Here is a 20,389-nt window from a genome sequence, read left to right as displayed (position 1 = left end):
TTTTTTCCTTAACATGGGTGAATTTTCTCCCTTGTACTTCTCCTTCCTCTTTCTTCCTGCAAAACCTGCAGTCTGTATTTTTTGGTTTGCTTTTTTGAATCCGACAGCCTGGCTTTGTTCTGTATTTTACACTGTTTTTATGATAGCCAAGCTGATAGACTGACTTCATCACCAGACTGGGACAGACATCCCGGGAATTTGCAACTGAGAATAGACAAGCAGGTTAGCATGTGTTACATGAGATAGCACTTCCCCAAGAGAAAGGTGAAGTATCTTAATGTATTTTGTTAGTATCTTAATTTCTGTGTATATCATATTTCAGCAAAGAATCAAGATTTAATAAAAGAACCTTACATTGTAAATGAAACTTTTTGAAGATTGTTTTTCACTTTGTCTCTTCTGGAACAGACATAGTAGTCCTGTGTTGGTTCTGCTAAAAGCTCTGTCCTCTGTACAGGCTGTGCTGTTTCTAAAGGAATACTATAAACCCTTGAAAATAATAACCTAGTACTGCAAATGGCAGGGACCCATTAAATGTTTTCATGCTTTTTTTTGTTGTTGTTGGCAGGGTGAAAAAAAAGTTGAATTTGAAAGCAGTGGTCATATCATTGATTATGATCTTGAGCTGGACCTATCATTGGTTTTGACCTCTCTCTTGTATGGTAGTATAAAGCTATAATAGCTGTTTTCCTAGTCAATGGTAGCATTCATTGTAGGGATCATGCATAACAGTTGATGCTCACAAATGAAGACATGGCATGTGTTCTGCCATGGCGTTGAGGAAGTCTTGTGTGAATCTGTCACTGAGACTGGCTTTCTGTGGAATGTTTTGGTATTGCCTGTAAAGATAAAGGTGCCACATCTTATTGTTTGTAATCCATTCCTCAACATAATCTTACAGACCTACACGTTCTTATTTTGTGACAAGTTTCTATTGTACACATTTCTATCCATTTTTGTAAGTAGCCAAGAATCCTTGCAGTTTGACTGGATGGATAGAAATAGTGGCTAGAGGGAACTTAAAAACTTCTAGAACAGGCAACAGCCTGGGGAGAGGGCACATCTGAGCTGTGTAGGAAATGCTAAGTAGAAAGACAATGGCAGCAACACATGTGAACTGAAGTTTTGACAGAACAGTTAGGCTGTGATGTTGACAAAAAGGAGAGGAGAAAGGGGCTACCTGAAGGGCAGCTCTCATGTTGTTAAAACTTTGCATTTAACGTCTGTGCCGAGGCCACGTAAGTCAGCCTGGCCCAACAAGGAAAAAAGCTGCTATGGGACTAAACCCTATTGTGCCATGAGAGAGAGTTCATACATTGGTGGTGTTAGCTTATGCATGCTTATGCTTTGTGGCTCAGTCTGTGTCGTTCTTTCTCTTAGCACAGGTAGTGTGATTTTGGAGGTTGTGGGGTACTCACACTCAGTACTCACACTACACTGAGATTGGTGAGTCCTAAATGGTGTTTGAACAGGAGGATCTGTTCAATATACACTGAAAGAGGGATTGATTAATTATTGACTAGTCTTGAGGGTTGATTTATTATAGTTTTGATTGGTTTTCATAGCTGGAAAAAATGTTTTTGTCAGTTCTGAGAAGGAATAATAAAAAAAATTGGGTTGAGCTTTTATGTAAAGCAGCAACATCCTAAATCTATAATTATTATTATTATAATTATTATTATTATTACTACTAATGTGATTTAAATGGATTTTTTAAATGGTCTTTTTTCTATTTTCATGGAGTCACGTTTCTATGTCAATGCAGAATTGTGAAAGTAGCTCTGTTATTAAGATCTGATTACCAATAGACTCTATTCCTGCATATACTTTGGTTTTCTATAAAAGAATGATGTTCTGTCTGTACAGATTGCTAGGTGAGGGACCAGTATTGATTTCCAGGTCATCATTGCCTCAGAGACTTTGATTCCCCTAGGGTTGTGTAACGGCTGGAAAAAACGTTGGTGATGTCACCTCTTCTCATTAGTAATTCAGCAACCCCCAGTCTTTTGTGGTAGATGCTTTCATCTTTTATGGAGGAAGGAAGGAATGAAAGACAGACTACTATTCCTTGGTCTTCACTTCAGTATGAAAGGTGTTTCCTTTTCTGTACCTCTAGTTTTAACATGGGTTAGAAGGGCCAAATGCAAAATGCAATGTGTTGTCTTTACGGTAGGATTTTCTGTTGTCATGTGTTGGGTGATGTCTCTTTTTCCTGCTGAAGATGATGCTCAAGAGAAGGATCTCTTCTAATTGAGGGTTTGGGGGGATGTTAAGAGCTGTGTTATGAACTTTTTTCTAATGGGAGGGTATGATGCTAGATTCAGAGTGTGACTTCACTGTTGGCACTCTTCTCTTACATTTCACTGTTTTCTGCCAAGTTGACTATGATTAAATTAAAACATTTCTGATATAATAAAACAATATACCTGTGGAGATATGAAGAGAAAGTATTTTACAGCTAGTAGAACTTGTGTCTTACCTTGCTTTTCTTTAAAGCTTTGGTGGGCTGGTGGAAAAGGGAATAAGATTAGTATGAATATTTTTATTTTGAGTTGATTTAACTTTGAATTAACTCATTACCTGAGTAAGAAGAATTTAAGAAAAATTGAAATTAAGCACATATTTTCTACAGCAGCAAAAAAGGCCAATGCTAACAAGAGTTGACTTACCAGTTCAGAAAAGACTGGTGGGGTTTGCTTTTTGTTTTAGCTGGTTAACTAGTGAAGTCTACTTGTTTGTTAAATATTGGTTTTCTTCACAGCTTTAGTCACCAGTATAAACTTTTTTCCTGGGTTTATATTTTGAACCTTCATGGAAATAATTTAAGTCTAAAATCAGACTTTTTTACTAAATATAATCTGCTTTAACTATTCTCTGTTTAATTAAAACCCAGTATTCCTGAATCTAAGAATTCCTCTTCCTTAAGTCCTACTGGTTGAACGTAAAGAAAGAAAGTTCAAAAGCAGTGGCTTGGGTTTTTTTTCATTCAGTTCACTTTTATGTTCTGGTTGTAATTTAAAGTTTACTTGCAAAGTTTTAATAGTTTCCTGCTGTGATCTGGCTTTTCTAAGTGGAAAAACAGATGTGTACGTTCAAAAGACAGCCTTGAGAACATAATGGTAACTTATAAATAAGAGAATGGGTGTGTTAACTCATTATCAAAGGGTAAGATGGGGTGTGAACTTGCAGTACATCTACAGTAACTGCCATGTACAAATGTTTTCCTGTGATAAAAATAAGGTGCTTTATCGTTTAAAAAGATCTATAAAACTCTCTTACACTTTTCATATTTTCTGCTGGGTGAGAGCAGGCTTTCCAAAGCAGCTGATACAGTAAATTCATATTCTCCTGTACCCTGAGGCAGGGCTGTGCACCCATATCCAAAGTTGTAATAATCTAATTAAAGCCAAAATTTAAAAGATGAAGATAAGTTCTTGTTGGATAATAGAAAGCATTACAGTGAGACCAATCCAATACAGATACTTGGATTTTGTAGGTACCATCTTCAAAAGTCAAGCTAGGAACGTTGTTACTTTTATTTCAAAAGAGGTGATGTTAGAATTAAATTTGCTGTGGCTGGGAGCCAAGATTTAGGAGTCTTAGAAATCAAACTGTTTAACAGAGTGGTTTTCTTATGTTTTGGAGCTTGCGTGTAGCAATCTGGCACAGTTTGAGATGGAAGATTCAGGAATAACCCATTTGAGTTTAATCTATTCCGAAACATTAAATACCTGAATGAGGTTTTTTAACAGTCTGGCAAAAAAACCCCAACTGTTTACATGTATAAATAAAAGATGATTGGTTTGTAATTTTAGCACATAAATGTATCAATGATCTGCAATGTAGCTCAAAAATCCAGTATTTGCTTTTAGCTGTAAGTCTTCGGGAACAGCTCTTACCTAGTATTTCCACTCGGTTCAAAGACGTAAATTAATTTGTAAGTGCTAAAGTCTCTCTCTTCTTTCTGTCTTGTTCTAGGATGTTTTTGTATTCCGTCATGAACTTGCTCTCCTAAGAATATCTGCCTTCATGGGTCTAATAATATTAGGTGGAATAAGTGGACTCTTTTACACTCAGCTGATGGGCATTTTCACTGTAAGTATCTAATTTTAGAAGTATATATTAGTTTTATTTTCAAGAAAATTAATTAAAGCAGAAAAGCAGATTGCATTTAAGAGAAGAATAGAGAAACACTTGCACTGTGAGGCACCTATTTGGTATGTGCTCTATCAAGACTCCTGGGTCCAAGGAATCTTAAGAAGCCTTCTAACAATCAAGTGTCTAATAATTCATCTGTCAAGGTGAGCGGTGTACAAGGTACGTATTTGTGGGTTTTGTTTTTGTTTTTATTTTAAACTCTTGTGTGCCCTGATCTCATTATACTTTGTGACAGTGAGGCCCATGGATAAATCATACTTTCTGAGAACGTAGACTTTTTGTAAGTATTTTAATAAATGTGCTTACGTTCATATCTCTTCAGTTACTAAACTGTGGAATGGAATTGTATACAATTTACAGTCCAAGTGCATGTTCTGTATTTAAAGGTACAGAAAAAAATCCTCTGCATGGAAAAATTTTCCAGTTAAATGAATTTGGTAATGTAATAAATATCTACAAGAAACAAGCTCTTGTTGCTGTAACATCCTGTTCTGTACCTTAGAAGTTATTCACTGCCAGTGAATTCTTTAAAGTTATCTTGAGAATCCATAGGTGTGTTTGAAATACTGTCTTGAACAGAGAGAATACATTAGTTGGATCTGTATATGTCTGAAAAGGTGTATGATCTGGCCTGCAAAACTTTTTTTCAAAGAAGTAATGTACAAGATGACAGCATCTTTGTGACTACAACTGATTGAGATCTGCCTGAGATTTCATTTTGGGATTACTTGGGTTTACACAGCATTAACATTTGTAGGTGCACAATGGAAAACCTCCTAACTGTATTATGTAATTCCTTTGTATGGAATAAAGGACAAAAATTGCTGTATAGTTTTTCCTTCTGTTAGATAAAACAATCATATTGCTTATTGGTTTTACTGTAGTACCTTTATATAGGTTTATTATCTTCTGCTCTTTGTGTGACTGTAGCTATGCTGTGTATTATTTTTGCCATCCTGTAGCTGCTCTACCAGACTACCTTTCTGTCAACCCCCAGGTCTACAGATTTACCTTTGTGCCCTGTTACTGACTGCCTGATTTCTGTTCCAGGGTCTTGCTGACAGGTTCTCACCTCCCTGTTTAAATGCTGGCACATAGTCTTTGTGTCTGCATGCTCTGGAGTTGGAATTTTTTTCTAATCCGATACTATACCTTGCTGGCTGTCTAGCTGAAGTGGTGCAGACATCTGAATTCTGCTCACTGTCACGCCCGGTAGTGGGAGAGACAGAAACTCAGGGAGCCTTAGAGTTCAGATGCTGACATATGGATGTCTTTTTAGTCTCTGTTAAATGGATATATGAAAAGGAACAAAAAGCCATGTGATTGGTACTATACTAAAGTACAGAAATTACACAGAAGAAAACAAGGAACAAACCCCAAGTCTACCATTCTGTTCTGTGTGCTGCCAGAAGCTGGACTAAATTTTGGCAGTGGCCATCAGCATTTATTCAGATACTATTAGTATACATGAAATAGAAGCTCTCAGACTGAATCTGATTCTGTCAGATACACCTGAAACTTGGGCCATTTCTGTTCTGAGACAGGATACCATGTGTGCTGCCTCTGCAACAGGCATGAATTTCCAGTATGTTCTTTCATGGTTCTGAGCCTTAACACTGTCAGGCTGCTACCACCACTGCTGTAAAGCTCCTTTATTCTATGTCAGTTGTACATAGAATACTGTGAAGTACATCCCATTGCACTTACTGAGCTGACCAGTACCCTGGAACAGATGTGGACTAATAGCATTTTCAAGTCCAGCCTCCTTTTATGTGCTCAAATCATAATTCTGTGGATCACTGAGCTGCAGTATGCCTGGGTACTCTCTTTTGTCCTCTTTGCCAAACTTTGTGAAATGAGCACACCACAGTAATTGCAGAAATGGATGGACTATGAGAGGCTGATGCTGAAAAGTACAGATATTCTGCATTAGGTCCTCTCACTGCACCCTACCTGTAGCAGAGGGGCTGTTGCGCTTGCCTCATATGGACAAGTTTTTAGGTTTGGGATAGTTGGGTTGGGATTGCTGGGGAACTAGAACTCCATTACTGTGATCTTCAAACTCTAATTCATTCATGCCACGTGTATGCTGTTGCATTGACTCATTGAAGAACATAGGTCATCTAGTTCATCCCCCACTCAAAGCATTTCCATACCGGCAGCACAATTGTCGTCTTCCTTTTCATTCCTTTCTTCATGAGTATAGAATTGGCAAGAATAAACAATACAGTCATTTTGAAGAAATCTGCTTGGGAACAACTAGTCCGACTTCAAATGAGCAAAGCCAAATCTGTTTGGTGATGTTCTTAGTCTGCAAGTTATGTCAGAAAATCTTTCTGTACAAATGGGTTTTGATTGTCACCATTGTAGTGTGGGGATTTGCTTCCTCCATAAGTACGTACTGACAGCTTTGACTAGCCATTGAAAAAGGCAGAGGAGAGGGCAGCAGGTGAGTGAGTAGTTTCTCTGCAGGCTCCCCAAAGGCATGCCTGTGAATGGGGAAACAAAGAAACTGGGTATACCCACTCACAGTGCTGAGCGCACAGCGTGGAAGACTTTCAAGTCCTGTAGAAGCAATGAACCATGATCACTAAGAGACAGCGACATTCCTACTGCGTACTGTGCTGGAGTTACTGTTCAGCATCTAACCTTCTTGTGTGAACTAAGCAAATTGTATCTGAAATGAGCCCTATTTATAATAATGAATTAATGATGAAATTATGCTTAATTTAGTGTAAGGTACAGATCAAAATTTACTTAACAGCAGAACACAATCATTGAAGAGTAATAGTGCAGACTTGAGGTTAATTTAGAAGAAACTCAAACACTTGAAGGCATAAATGTGCACAGTTAAAGCATTCATGTTATTGCTCCATAGCTATTCTTGAGAGCATTAATTTCAGGGATTGCTGAAGCTGCCCTGAGATGTGTGCAAAAGAGGTGGACAAGAGCATGGGCCTTCTGAAAAAGGTGAAGCAGAGCAGCTCTTACTTGTGCTTGTACAGGAAAACAGATAATAAATATTTTCCTAGTTCATGCTCCATGCCTGTGTTTGCAGTTTAACATCAAGCCAAGATTAGTTCCACAGCTCCTGAATAAAAGTTATTTTTAAATAATAGAGACAATGAGCATTGCAGCTCTGTGATCTAAACTTTGATTGATGCATACTGCTGCTAAATGAGGCCAGCAAGTTCAGGTTTGTTGGGGTTTAACATTATAATTTACCTGTATTTCAAACACTGCCAAGATTGTATTTTTGGAAAGAACAACTCAAGATTTATCAAACTTCGACCCTTTCGTAACAAAGCTTCCTGATTCTCCATAAGGTAAACTTGCTTGACTGTCACTATATAATTTTCCAGGAGCCAAGCCAATAGTTTCTGTTTGTCTAAGTAATATAAAGCTGAGGCTAACTTTTTTGAGGAATGTTGGACGTGCAGGTTAAAAAAATCCCCAATTCTTGGTCTTTCAGTATTTTTTACATACACAGAATGTGCTCTGCTTACTGTCAGTCTCACAGAAGCAACTTGGGGTAATGAAACTACAGAGTTGTTTGCCCTCCTTTAGCATCATCAGTAAAACCTGAAAAGGTAGCTTTGTGCTTCATTGTTTATGGTTGATTTCCACAGTCTGATGGCTCTGCTCAAATATAAATGATTGGATTGTAGCATGTGTTATGAAGCATGATATGTACCCTAGGTCAGAGCACTCGTGCTAACTCTTCATATTTACAGAAGTTTATCCTTCTGCCACTGCAGCAAGATAGATAAAGTTGAATGTATGGCATTAATTTGCATTAAGTGACCTTTGTGTGTAGCATTTGTATAAGCGGAGTTGCTTTTTACTAGAATTGAGCTAAGTGATAGCTTGACAAGCCATAAGAATGGGCAGAAGTTTTTTTATAGGATTTTAAGGGGAAATACTGCCATTTTCTCCTCTGATAAATTTTTAGAGAGGTCAAAAAATGTTGTCCAACTGAACGTGTATGGGAAAGGATATATCTTGATATACTCCAGCATGTTTTTTCTGGAACAGGGCAGTAGCTAAAACAAGAAAGCAAAGAAGCACGTTATGAAGTGCAGGTAAAATACTCTGCCGTGCATGCTGGCACTTTACAAAATTCAGTGCTGTTGTGCAGTTGGCTGATCTTCTGTGCTTATCACTGCATAACTCTCATTGGTTATAACAGTAGATCCATTAATGTAAAAATTCTTCAAGAAAAAAATGCATGTAATCTGCTATTACCCTGTTTCATGTGTGTTCAACAAATGCTGAGATGCTTGGAAAAAATGTGCTTTCTGGTTAAAATGAGAACTTTGTAACTTGTGTACTCAAATTTGGCTCTTACACAGAGAATGTTCTTAAGGCTGTACCGCTTGAGAAGGTGATTAACAGACCAAGTTACCTAACATGCAACAATTTCTCTGAGCAGGTTTACCACCTCTCTCATTGTGCTATCACTGTTAGGGTATCATTAGCACAAGGCTATTCATATCTCATCTGGAGGTCCAGGAAGCCAAAGGACAAGGGAGGTGGCTTCCTACAATGAGAGGAGAACAGCTGGTTGGCAAAAAACTGTCCTTAGAGGAACTTTTGGCATGAATTGTTCTGATGAAGAAGGGAGCAACTGAGGTGGCCTCTGTATATGGGATTAGTGCTTTCTCCCTAGAAACCAGCATATGCGAAATACGCTTCTAGCAGAAGGGACACATGGCTCTTTTCATCCTTCTTTTCCAGTTGCTTTCCCCAAGATCTGTTTGTCTTTGCTCTCATCATCATCCTGAATTTTAACACTTCTTCCAGCATGTACCTGAGATCGCTCTTGAGGAACTTTTATTTAGATACTTTGGAAATAGAGGTATCTGAGTTCTCTCTAATAAGTTTTCTCTAATTCAGAAGTCTCTGAAATAGGGAGAAATTTAAGATCCTAATTTAGGAACTGTAGGATCCTAAGAAGATACTCTTCTTAAAATCTCAGCATAACAATTAGTCTTCCTTCTAATAATTTTTATGTTTCTGGAGAACTGGGTGGAAGAAATCAGTTTCACCCATGAAAAAGCACTGTTTGATGTAATTTCCAAAATGATCACGCATTTATGTTGAAGGCCTGCTTATCTTCTGTGCTTGGTGCTTGCTTTTGCAGTCCTCTGTCATTGATTGTAGTGCAAATTTGAGGTTTATATTCCTTAACTGGAAATGAGCCTGTATCCTTACATTCCCAGGCAGCCTGATGTTTTTTATTGACTTTGCTTGAGAAGTAAAAGCAAGCTGAGTATAAAACAGTAAGTTTAAAAAAAAAAAAACACAAAAAATATTTTTGTCAGTTACATCCTGGAAAAACTAAATATGTTCTCCTACTGAGAATATTTTATTTTTTTAAATTATTGGTACCCCTTACTTCAGACTACTTCCAGCTGCTTCTACTCCTGAAAGCAATTACTCTTCTTTTGCCTCAACCACTACAGGATTAGAAGATGGCACTAGTATAGACACTTTCAAGCTCCATGAAGGTAGAGACGTGGGGTTTTTATTTGGTGTTTTGTCATAAATAGTAAAAATACTATTTGTAGATAAAGTATCATTTTGCTTGAGATAGATAGTTTCATTTCAGAAAGTTTTTGAATTTTCCACAAAAACCATCGAAAACATACACTATCTTGTGCAACTACTGCTTATACCTATTAATGACATTGTATTGCAATGGCAAATGCAAAGTTTATCTAGAAAAGAGTATTTTGCAGTTAACCTAAAAGAAAACCCTGAGGAGCACATATCTCTGTTACTCAATTTTATTTCCAATTACTTTTTTTCTGTAGTTATCCTCATTGCAAATAATAAAATTTAATTGTAAGCTAAATCAAATGGTATCCAGAAACTTGCTTGCTTTCTCAAGACATATAATTAATTGACGTGCTTTTTAAGAAGTCCTCCTTCATTTGATATTTTTATATTTAACAGATGCTTGTTTTCCTAAAGAATGCATAACTAGCCTATTTATTCATTTATTCATAGGAAAAGGCATAAATTCACCTAGAAAAAAATAATCTCTTTTATCAATGGCAGATTGCTTCTGATTTATGATTGTAGGAGGTAAAGAGCTGCAATTCAGGATCTTTTTAATTAAAAAGGTGAACTGTCAGGATGCTTATATGTATATTAGTACAAGACTAGTCCTGGCATTCGCATTTCTCTCACTCATATTCCATTTTTACTTTAAGAAAGTACTTCTGTATGTCTTTCACATCACTTCAACGATTAAATGATGTTAAAAAACAGGTTTTCTATTTATACAGTAAGATTCTGACATCAGTTATGTTTGCTCTACAAGGCATTACTGTCAGACAAGTAATAAATAATATGGCATGCTTTTTTAAACAATGCCTTGACTGATTATTTTGATATTTGTTCATATCTAGTGAGGTTTTAAATTGCACCTTTTCTGATTATTTTGATACTTGTTCATATCTAGTGAGGTTTTAAATTGCACCAGATGCTACCAAGAAGTATTCAATTTGCTGACCTTTTTTAAAGCTGGTAACTTTTGCATATGTGAGGTTTTCTTCCTCTCAAGGTCTGTGTTGTTCTTTATTTTGTTGGCTGCCACCTGTCTGAAGCAATCAGCCACTTCTTTCTCTTCCTCTGTACAAAAGGAAAATCCCATCTTCCCATGGATGGTGGAAGGTAACAGGATAATCAGTTCAGCAATGATCCTCTGATGTCATTGTGAGAGCCCTGTAAAAGCAGATTATCTGTGACCCAGATAAAATAATTAGAAATTACTTGGACACTTCAAATAACTGATCTACTAATCTCATTTCCAAAGTTAAAAAAGGCCTGTCTCTCAACGTAACACTACCAGATGTTTCAGTTAAACAGCGTCCTTTACAGAGACTAATCTGAACCCTAATTTTAAAGGATTACCTTTGATTGTTTTTTATTTCAAACACTAAACAGTTTGTGTTTTCATTTCTCCATATGTTCAAACAAAGTATTTATATAGAATTAAATTTTCTTCATTTTTCCACTGTAGTCCATCAGATACGATTTTATGTGATTTTTGTGTAGTAGTATTGCATAGAAGAAGTTTTCATTAAAATTACTCAGTAGTTAACTTGTTTCTCTGGGGCAGAACTGTGTAATGGATGGGCTTTTATAAATTTAATAAGATACCATGTGGTCTCTGTGCAAGGTAGTGGATGTATTATCATAAACTAAGTGGTCAGTGGCTTTATTAATTTAATTAATGCTACCGGGGTTTCCTGTTAATTAACTGTTTGAAAGGTGTACAGTGATATGCCAATATCCGGAAGCATCAGTACTGTGTGGACTTGGTAGAGAGAAATTTCCCTTTATTTGCTTTGGGGAGGCTGGAAGGGAAAATAGTTTTAACAGCTGGTATTCAACAATCTGTCTGGTGCACAATATGATGCCTACCACAGAAGGTTTTCCCCTTGGAAGCGTTTTAAAATGTTCACGTTTGTAAAGTGCTATGTTTTATTATTGTTGCAGTGTTTCTCCTTTTCACCTTCAAGGAGCAACCATATTTCACTAGCTATTTTTTGTTGCTCTTGTAAACAATCCATCACCACATGAACGTCTTGAACTTATCAATTCATATATTTTAATTCTTTTGCTTAGTGTGACTGATAGTTGCAGTGAGCATGTAGAAGGAACATTATTCATTTTGCGCAGGGCTTCTTTTCTTCTCAAAAGGACAAAAACTTAAGGAAATTGGAAAAATAGGGATATTGTACAAATTAATTTTCTGATATATTCATCCCAAAGGAATATTTTTAAGCAGTTAATTTTCTTTAGAAGTATCATTTCATTTAATTTCATTTAATGAAATGCAAACAAAAAATGCCAGTGAAAAATTTAAAATTCTTTGCGTAATCAGTAAGTCAGACAAAATTTTACGAAGGCTGAAGTGCAAAATAATGAAAATGTAACTGCAGTTATTCTATTAATAAAATCAAAGGCTTTTTAATTCTTTGCATATTTCGTAGTGTTGATCCATTGCTGTTTTAATATACAGAGTACACAAGCGATCTAGTTGTGCTAAAATGCTTTTTGTCTTTAAAAATAAGTATCTTATAATTAAAAATATTTGTCATCATATCTTTAATCAGATAATCTGCTAAATACTCTTTTGATTAGTGAAATACTAAGGGCTTTTCCTATTTTTTCAAACATGGCAGAAATGTAATCAAGGAACTATTAATCCTCATAATTGAGTTCAGGACAGAAGAATTAGGATTGGAAGGGGAAATTAGGATTCCCAGGCAAACATACTCTTTACCTGGCTATAATAAAGTGTAGGCTATAAAGTAATTGTCGAGGGAAAGGAAAAGGTATATAAAGTATAAACCCAAATAGTAGTTTGAAATTAGAGATGTAACAGAAAATCCGTTCATGTTAACATTGTCTGTCTGTATCTTCCCCATTAATCTTATTCCTTCCCCTTTTCCTGTGTCTACCTTTAATCCACCTATAGGTAAATCTCCTATTAGAAGACTGCATAAAATCCTATAAATTAAATTGTCAGGAATTAGTGATGTCCTGGTCTTTGAATGGGATTTTGTTAACTGTGTAAAGTCTTTTGTATCTTTACCTTATTTTTCTCAACTAGACTAGCAATTGGTTTAACGTTTTTAATGAATGTATCCTCACAGTCTTAAACACCTATTTACCATCAAAATAAAATTTTAGTTTATTTAAAAAAACTTCTTTCATGAGCTATTTAAAATGTAAGAGTTCAAGTGTAAGACACTAAGTGGCAAAAGATCTCATCTGGTTTATGTAGATCACTACATGGTTTTAGGTAAAGTGGGAATACTTTTATTGAAATTAATGATATACAGTATTATTAAGGAAAAGGGTAAGTTGGAAAATTTAGTCAAAGAGATTTTATACTGTGCAAAGCCAAAAAAACCATGCCAAAAATATCCCCTGTTCATTACTCAAGGAAGAAGTTCTTTTACAACTCAGTTAGTTTTCTAAATGGTAAAGGAGGTACCTTTAACCAATTGGAAATAAGGAACTATAAAAATGATGTTTGAGTGTTCTGAGGGCTGAGTACATTTTGTTTAAATGTTGCTTGTCAAATTCAGACGTTAGACCATTAAAATGTCTTCTGTGTGAGGAGGGTCAACAGCTAGCCTTCCTGAGCATTTTCTTCTTAACATTTTTGTCTTAAGAAGGTATTGGTAAGTATCAAGAAAAATGATATGTTTTGTCATGTGTCTGCTGTCATGCAGTTATCTGCACCTAACACACCATGTATTTTGACTGAAGAAAAGAAATCTGTCTGTATCCTCTTCTTTGTAGATGTGTTCTTAATTTGTTATCAGATGTTTTCTTTTCATTGAATCATTTTCTAATATCCAATACATTGGAAATCTATTTAACTAAATTCATCAGAGCATAGAGGAGTGTAGGAGTATTCCCTAGATATAACATAGTGTAGCTTCATTCTTCATTTTGCACACAATTCTCCGATTTAGGAATTTAAAGTTAAAACCGAACTAGTAATTTTCAGGCTGAACCTAATTGCACTTGATGAAGTTAATCATATTATCTTATGTGAGAAGTCTAGATTAAGAAAACAATGCCAAAAATTGGCCAAATTTAAACCCAAAATGTAATTAATGCCAAAAAGGAAAATTACTGAAATATGAAGTATTCTTTCTATGAGATGTTCAGTATTTTATATTCTTCAGTTGCTCACCTGTCATTTACATACAATGAAAGGATGTTAGGTAGAAGGTAGAATGTATTGATAAGCTAGAGGATATGTTGTCTTGCACTTTCAGATAACAGCAATGGCTGCAAATCTGGGAAGGCTTGCAGTTTTTGTTTGTTTTTTCTCTTTCTGCTTTCCTGCTGATTCTTACACACTGAGTATTTCAAAATACTATATTAAGAAAGCATGGCATAATGCTTACATTATTCTATTGCAAGTATTAAATAAAGCTGTATTGACTACATGTCACTTTAAGCAAACACAGAAGAAAAATTGAACCAGAGATGGTGGCTTCGTGCTTTGGAGTTAGTCCTGTGAATTACAAATTACAGATTCTCCTCTGGAAAACATGAATCAGTAAGAGGAAACTACTCTTTCCATGTGCTTCCTCCACGAGAAATTAGTTCATGATGAATCCCATCCTATAGCACAGTTTGTTAAACAGTGCATGTGATCTTTTTAAAAAACCTGCTTTTTCAGGCAATTGGTTATACTAATTAAAAATACAGATGTAAAAGACATTGTTCTCTTAGTAGCTAATGCAGGTTCATTCATTTGCAAATGAATCTTAAGTTGTTCTGCAGAATTCAGTCAGTGCTCTTATGTATGTCTCTCTATGCCTCTCATAACAGTTTAGCTGTGGCAGTGGCTTACTTCACTTAGAGTAGACAAGCTGCTCTTGCAGACTTGTAAGTCCTCAAAGCAAAAAAATATTCCTCATCCCCCCAGCAGAATCTGAAAACTTTGCTGTTTTACTCTTGTTTTAAAGTGATAATGTTGATTGCTGTGTTTATTTCCTCTAATTTCTTTTGCCTTTCTCACTAAGGTATGTTTTTTTGTCCTAGTTGCTTCAAGATGTTATCAGTGGGTATGTATCTCTGAATAACCAGGTGCAGGAACAATAGTTGTTTCCAATCTGGTTAATGACTTTGGGGGTCTAGATGACCCCCAAATGTGAAATTAATGACTCCCCCCCATCATGTGAAATTAATCAGTTGTGGGTTAGCCAATTTCATCTTGTATGCAATTGTAAATTTTACAGGATTTTTGGAGATAGAGATTACTAGGACTCAATAGATATGTCATGTTTGCTCATACCAAGTTATTTTTAACTTTTGGATGAGTGCCAGTTCTCCAAAAGATTTTGACATTAGCATTAGCTGTGAGTCTGGGGGGAAAGAAAAATCTTAGCAGAGTTCTATTAGTATTAATAGTAATCCAAGCTGATAGTAGATGCAGACAGCCAAAGCCTCTTAGGCTGAATGCAGTAATACTGATGTTGCAGCAAAACCTTGGTATACATCAAATGCATAATTAAGACAGATGATATTCTGGTTGAAAGCCGTTCATGAGATGTGTTAATGAACAGAACAGCTTGTCATTCAGAAGAATAGTGGTTATTCTGGTCCTCCTATCTCCAAAAGAAGAAAAAATCCATGTCTGAGAAGAAAGCCTTTAATAATAGGCCAAAACTCAACTGAGGCCCTTTCCTTCCTCTCTGGTCTCCAGAGGGGCTACCAAGTTTGCTGGGGTGCTGTGAAGTTTCACTTTCATGTGAAAAGGTAAATTGGTTCACTCTCAAATGAAAGTACATTTCAAATGAGCCCAGCTGTTTGGCAGCAGTGTTGGGGGAGGGAAGCTGTGAGGGGAATTTGGTTTCTTAAGTTCAGTCACCAGCACTTTGTTAAGCAGCTAAACTTCAGAGAGAGATGTTTCCTTCCCATTCCCTCCAGCCCTAGTTCACAGCTTTTAAAATGTGGCTATAAAGTTCTTTTAATTCTGAAAAAGTATCCCAGAAGCAAAGGATTCACTGCTCAGTCCCATTCCTTCACTGTAAAGCAAAAGTATTCTGAAGTAGATGTTGTTTTTTTAATGGAAGAAGAAGGAAGGAAGGAGGGGATTTCCTTTGACTTACTATCCAGCTAAAATCCTTAGTATGTTTTAAAGGTGTGGAAGCTTGACAGTGTTTTCTTACAGTCATTTTCTGCAGTTCCTGGTTTGGTGCTTTCACTTCATTAATTTAATGGGTTACATTTTCGAGAGAAGCAGACCCTGATGAGCATCTTTCAGGTCTTGATAACATGCCATGATAACAATTAAAGAAATACAACCCCCAGTTCCCAACCTGGGAATTCCTCAAAAAATCTCAAATACAGTGTTTTAGGGAGTTGTACAAACGTATTAATGAATAAACAATGTGGAAAAACATAGCAAAAAGCCATATTTAAGATACTGTTTTGTTATGTTACTTCTGCACCCAAAGCTGTTTCAAGGTTCCTTCTGTGAAATGATAGCATAAATCTTTGATAGCTATAAATCACAGAATCACAGAATCAGTAAGGTTGGAAAAGACCTGTAAGATCATCAAGTACAACCATCAACCCAACACCACCATGCCCACTAAACCATGTCCCACAATGCCACGTCCACACATTCCTTGAACACCTCCAGTGATGGTGACTCTGGGGTTGTTCAGTCTGCAGAAGAGGAGGCTGAGGGGAGACCTTTTGCTCTCTACAATTACCTGAAAGGGGGTTGCAGAGAGGTGGGTGTTGGTCTCTTCTCCCAAGTGACTAGTGACAGGACTAGAGGAAATGGCCTCAAGTTGTGCCAGGGGAGGTTTAGGCTGGTTTAGGCTGGATATTAGGAAAAATTGCTTTACTGAGAGGGTGGTGAAGCATTGGAACAGGCTGCCTAGGGAGGTGGTGGAGTCACCATCCCTGGAGGTGTTCAAAAAACGTGTAGACGTAGCACTGTGGGACATGGTTTATCAATTATAGTCTGGACTAGCATGCTACTGTTTTACAAAAAAATCATTAGCAATCACTGCTTTCAAACGTACCAATATTATTTTGTAGTACCAGGCTTTGAGTTGCCCAGAGGATAATTCCTAGAGCTGAGATATGTTTGCAGTTACAGAAGGAGCTACAGCATCTCATGAAAATGCTGTTACAACCTCACTGAAGTGTCATGGAAGTAATATCTGTGTTTATTTAGTCCTTTTTATTCAGAAAGCTGTGTGTGATTTTCTGTGGTCTGAAAAGGTGGTGTTTGTTCTGGCAAGAGTAGGACGAAAAGCCAGCCCAAGGAAGCAGAATGTCCCTTGGCTGTGCAGTCAGGTCCTGCCGTGACAAGGAGAATGGCTTGTGTCTTGTAATGCTTTCCTGCCTGCTGGGGCAGGTGAGGGGGAATACACTCAACAGGCCCACACGGTGGAGAGGAGAAACAGTTCATCTATGGGAATCGAAACAACAGACAGTATTTAGAGTCTGCTGCTTCCAGTCCTGTCCTCTCTCACTACTGAGCTGTTGTTCAAATCCACCTAATGATGGGGCCAGAATGGTTTATGTAGTCTGCTGTGGGCATGCCTTCTCTGCACAAACAGGAAAGAACTTCTGCATCCTGGTGGGTTGGCGTGAAGACTTCTCTCCTTTGCCATAGCGCATCTGGAATTCAGCTGAGTAGGTCGTGGGCAGAATTAAGATTTTTGCCATTTAGCATGTGGTGAGGGATCCTGTTCCAAAACTCATCAGAGCTGGGAAGTGGATTTAGAAGGAGAAAATTTGGCAAGGGGAGTTGAGGCCACCCATGTCTGGTGAAGCAGGGAAGCAGCTTCCTGTACATTATTCCCCACTCATATTTCACCCTTCCCCTTCAAAGCTTTATGAAAGATGGTGGCAGAATCCCAGCAGTGCCTGCACTGAATTGGATGCACTGATGGCAAGAACAATCAAAGAACACAGTATGGTTTTATTGCTAGGTAGTGTTTCCAGATGACAGTGAAGTCGCAGCCTAATTAAACCACAGCCCTTGTGTCTCTCTGTGGCTGGGACAATAGAGACTAGCTCTGGGTTTCATTCAAACATTGGTGTAATCTGACAGGTTCATTATGTGCATGCCTAAGTCATTGAACAGTAAAGGGAACTAGCAAGCTGCCATGAAAACGAGAGGGAACCATAAGAAATATTTCAATTATTGTATTTTGGACCTCATGAGTGAATTTGGGACATAATGAACTATGAATGTGCATTGAAAACACTTATACTGCTGGAGTTAAAATTGAAGTGATACTCACTTACAAAGCAAGCTTTTTTGTTAAATATATAGTGCAAAATTGAGGAAAAAGTACTATTGGTAGTTTTAAAAGTTTTATTTGGGGATGATCTAAGCTTAAATTGATTAGTTAATTATAAAAATTTGTGACTTATTAATCATGTTCAGAAAAGTAAAGTATGAATTTAATTTACTGTTAGCTGCAGGGATGCCTTCACTCTGCACATTATTTAGTCTTTGTTACATTTTAAGAGAGTATTTTTTCTATTTGGTATTTAGCTGTAGAGACTATGGAAACTGATCGTATATTCCTAGTGGTGCTGTTTGCATTATAATACTCAAGAAGATAACTGTTTTAAAACTTCTTCCTAACTCCTGCTTTTCAAAATGCTACTTCTGTTAATGGTTGCATTTTACTAAATTTTCCTGTGGTTATCTCAGTGGACTACTCCAAGTCTGGAATGGGTGCTTGTGGAAAGTATGGCAAGAGTGTACCTTACACACATTACTTCTAAATGTCCCATGAATTAATTGTAATATCTGAATTAATTTTAGCTGTAATAATCCTGTAAGTTTTTTTGACATTCTGTGGTATGTGCTATCGTAGTAAAACTCCACAGTATAGTTTCACATCATGTTTGTAAAAATCATTTAACAGACTGAGTAAATTTGCATGTGTAATCTCACAGCTGTTTGAGACTAATGTGGTGTATGAGTAACCTACTGGACTAATGCCAAAGCAGTGTATGCTAAGAATTGATTCCCTGCTTTATTTAGTTGCTTTCATAATGAGATTTTAACAGTTAGGAATGTAAATACTTTTTCATTGTGTTTTCTTTTCTTCAACAGGACACTACAAGTATAGAAAAAATGTCAAACTGTTGTGAAGACATGTAAGTGTTGTAAAATTTCTGCATTTACTTGCTGAAAAGCTAATGGAGGAGCTGCTTTTTTTAACTGTGAGAGAGAAAAGGAACTGAAGGCACTGTTAGGATTATTTTGCATGGTACTATACCTCATACTTCAATCTCTAGCAGCAGCTCACTAATCTTTTAACACTGGTTGTACACAAAGTAGCCTCACATTATTCCCATTCCTTCCAAAGTACATTCCTTTCAAAAGTACAGCTCAAAAGACACTTTCTGCTGTGTCTTGACATACATTTCATTGATTCTGAGGTTCTCCTCTGCTTCAAAAGTTGCCTTCAGTTGATTGTCGACACAGATAGTTTCTGTTCTCCAAAGTTAAGTCTCAGCTGTGTGCTGTAATGAAAGAAAAGCTGTATTTGTGATGCTGGGACACAATTCATCAGAGTCCAGTAATGGATCCCCAGCCAACCTGCATTGTTCTAGCTGACTGAAGTGCACCATGGGCACACTGTCTTTCACTAATAATGCTGTCTTCTGTAGATCGAGGCCCCCAAAGCCATGGCAGCAGACCTTCTCAGAAGTTTTTGGCACTCGTTGGAAGATCCTGTGGTTTATTCCTTTCAGGCAGAGGCAACCACTGCGAGTTCCCTACCACTTTGCCAATCACGTCTGAACAGATGGATGGTGGGCACAGATGGGTCCTCCATGCTGGAAGTGTGTTACAGGTTTTATGGTAATAGGACTATGACAGTCTTCAAGTCAATTAAAATCCACCCACCAATTGTAGGCATCTCAGTGTGCCCCAGGTTTTATTTTAATGGTGGTCTTGATTCTGTTCTGAGATTAATACAAGTTGTATGTTTAACTTTAGGCATATTTACTCTCAAATTAACTTTCCAGAGGGATTTCTTCCGTCTTTGAGGTTAATACCAAAACCAAATGACTGGGAATGCAGTCTTACTCTATATGTTTTATCCTGGCTCTTTGAATTTTTTTTTTTTTTTTTTTTGGTAGGAAACACTGAAGTTTACATTGGTTGTTAGCTTTCCCACTAAGTGTCTTATTCTGCCTTGGATTTTTTTTTAGTGTTTTTATCAGTAGCTCTGTCGAGATAATATTAATGTATTTTTTCTGCTACATGTGTTTAAAATTCCCTGATACCGAAATTTATTTATGATACGCAGTAGTAATCCTGCAGCACTAAAAAAGGTAACATTTAAAACTGAGGCAGACTTCTTCCTAAACCTTTCTCAGAGAGGTTTTTATAAATACATGTAAAGGTATGTGTTTATGTAGAGAGATCTTACGTCTTACAGTTACCTTTCTACATAGATAAGATCTTAGTGAAAAATATTACGCCTTTATGTCAACAAAAGCGATAAAATGTTCCAGGGTAAAATATGCAGATAAAAAGCATGTTTTCCCTGTATCCCAAGGATTTCTTTGTAATAATTCAACAAAGAAGTTTTGTGGTGCAAATACTAGAATGACTACTTTTTAAAAACGCAGATTTAATTAGTTAGCATAATGTACCATAAAGAAGAGTATATTGTCAATAAAGTTATAA

At 36.8% G+C, this 20,389-nt stretch overlaps 1 protein-coding gene across 1 annotated transcript in view; it reads left to right on the top strand.

Annotated features, from left to right (window-relative positions):
- Window positions 1-19,709, top strand: part of ZDHHC21 (zinc finger DHHC-type palmitoyltransferase 21) — a 33,238-nt gene extending 13,529 nt beyond the window's left edge. The window contains exons 7-9 of the mRNA XM_059834081.1: window positions 3,979-4,095; window positions 18,803-18,846; window positions 19,363-19,709. Coding sequence (XP_059690064.1) covers window positions 3,979-4,095; window positions 18,803-18,846; window positions 19,363-19,495 — 294 coding nt within the window. The 3' untranslated portion in view covers window positions 19,496-19,709. The remainder of the gene's footprint in view (window positions 1-3,978; window positions 4,096-18,802; window positions 18,847-19,362) is intronic.
- The last annotated feature ends 680 nt before the right edge of the window (window positions 19,710-20,389 follow it).

This window comes from Gavia stellata, chromosome Z (genome assembly GCF_030936135.1).
Source record: "Gavia stellata isolate bGavSte3 chromosome Z, bGavSte3.hap2, whole genome shotgun sequence".
In the NCBI taxonomy this organism is placed as follows: Eukaryota; Metazoa; Chordata; class Aves; order Gaviiformes; family Gaviidae; genus Gavia; species Gavia stellata.
Note: the sequence above shows the minus strand (reverse complement) of the source record. Positions and strands in the feature narration are given on the sequence as shown.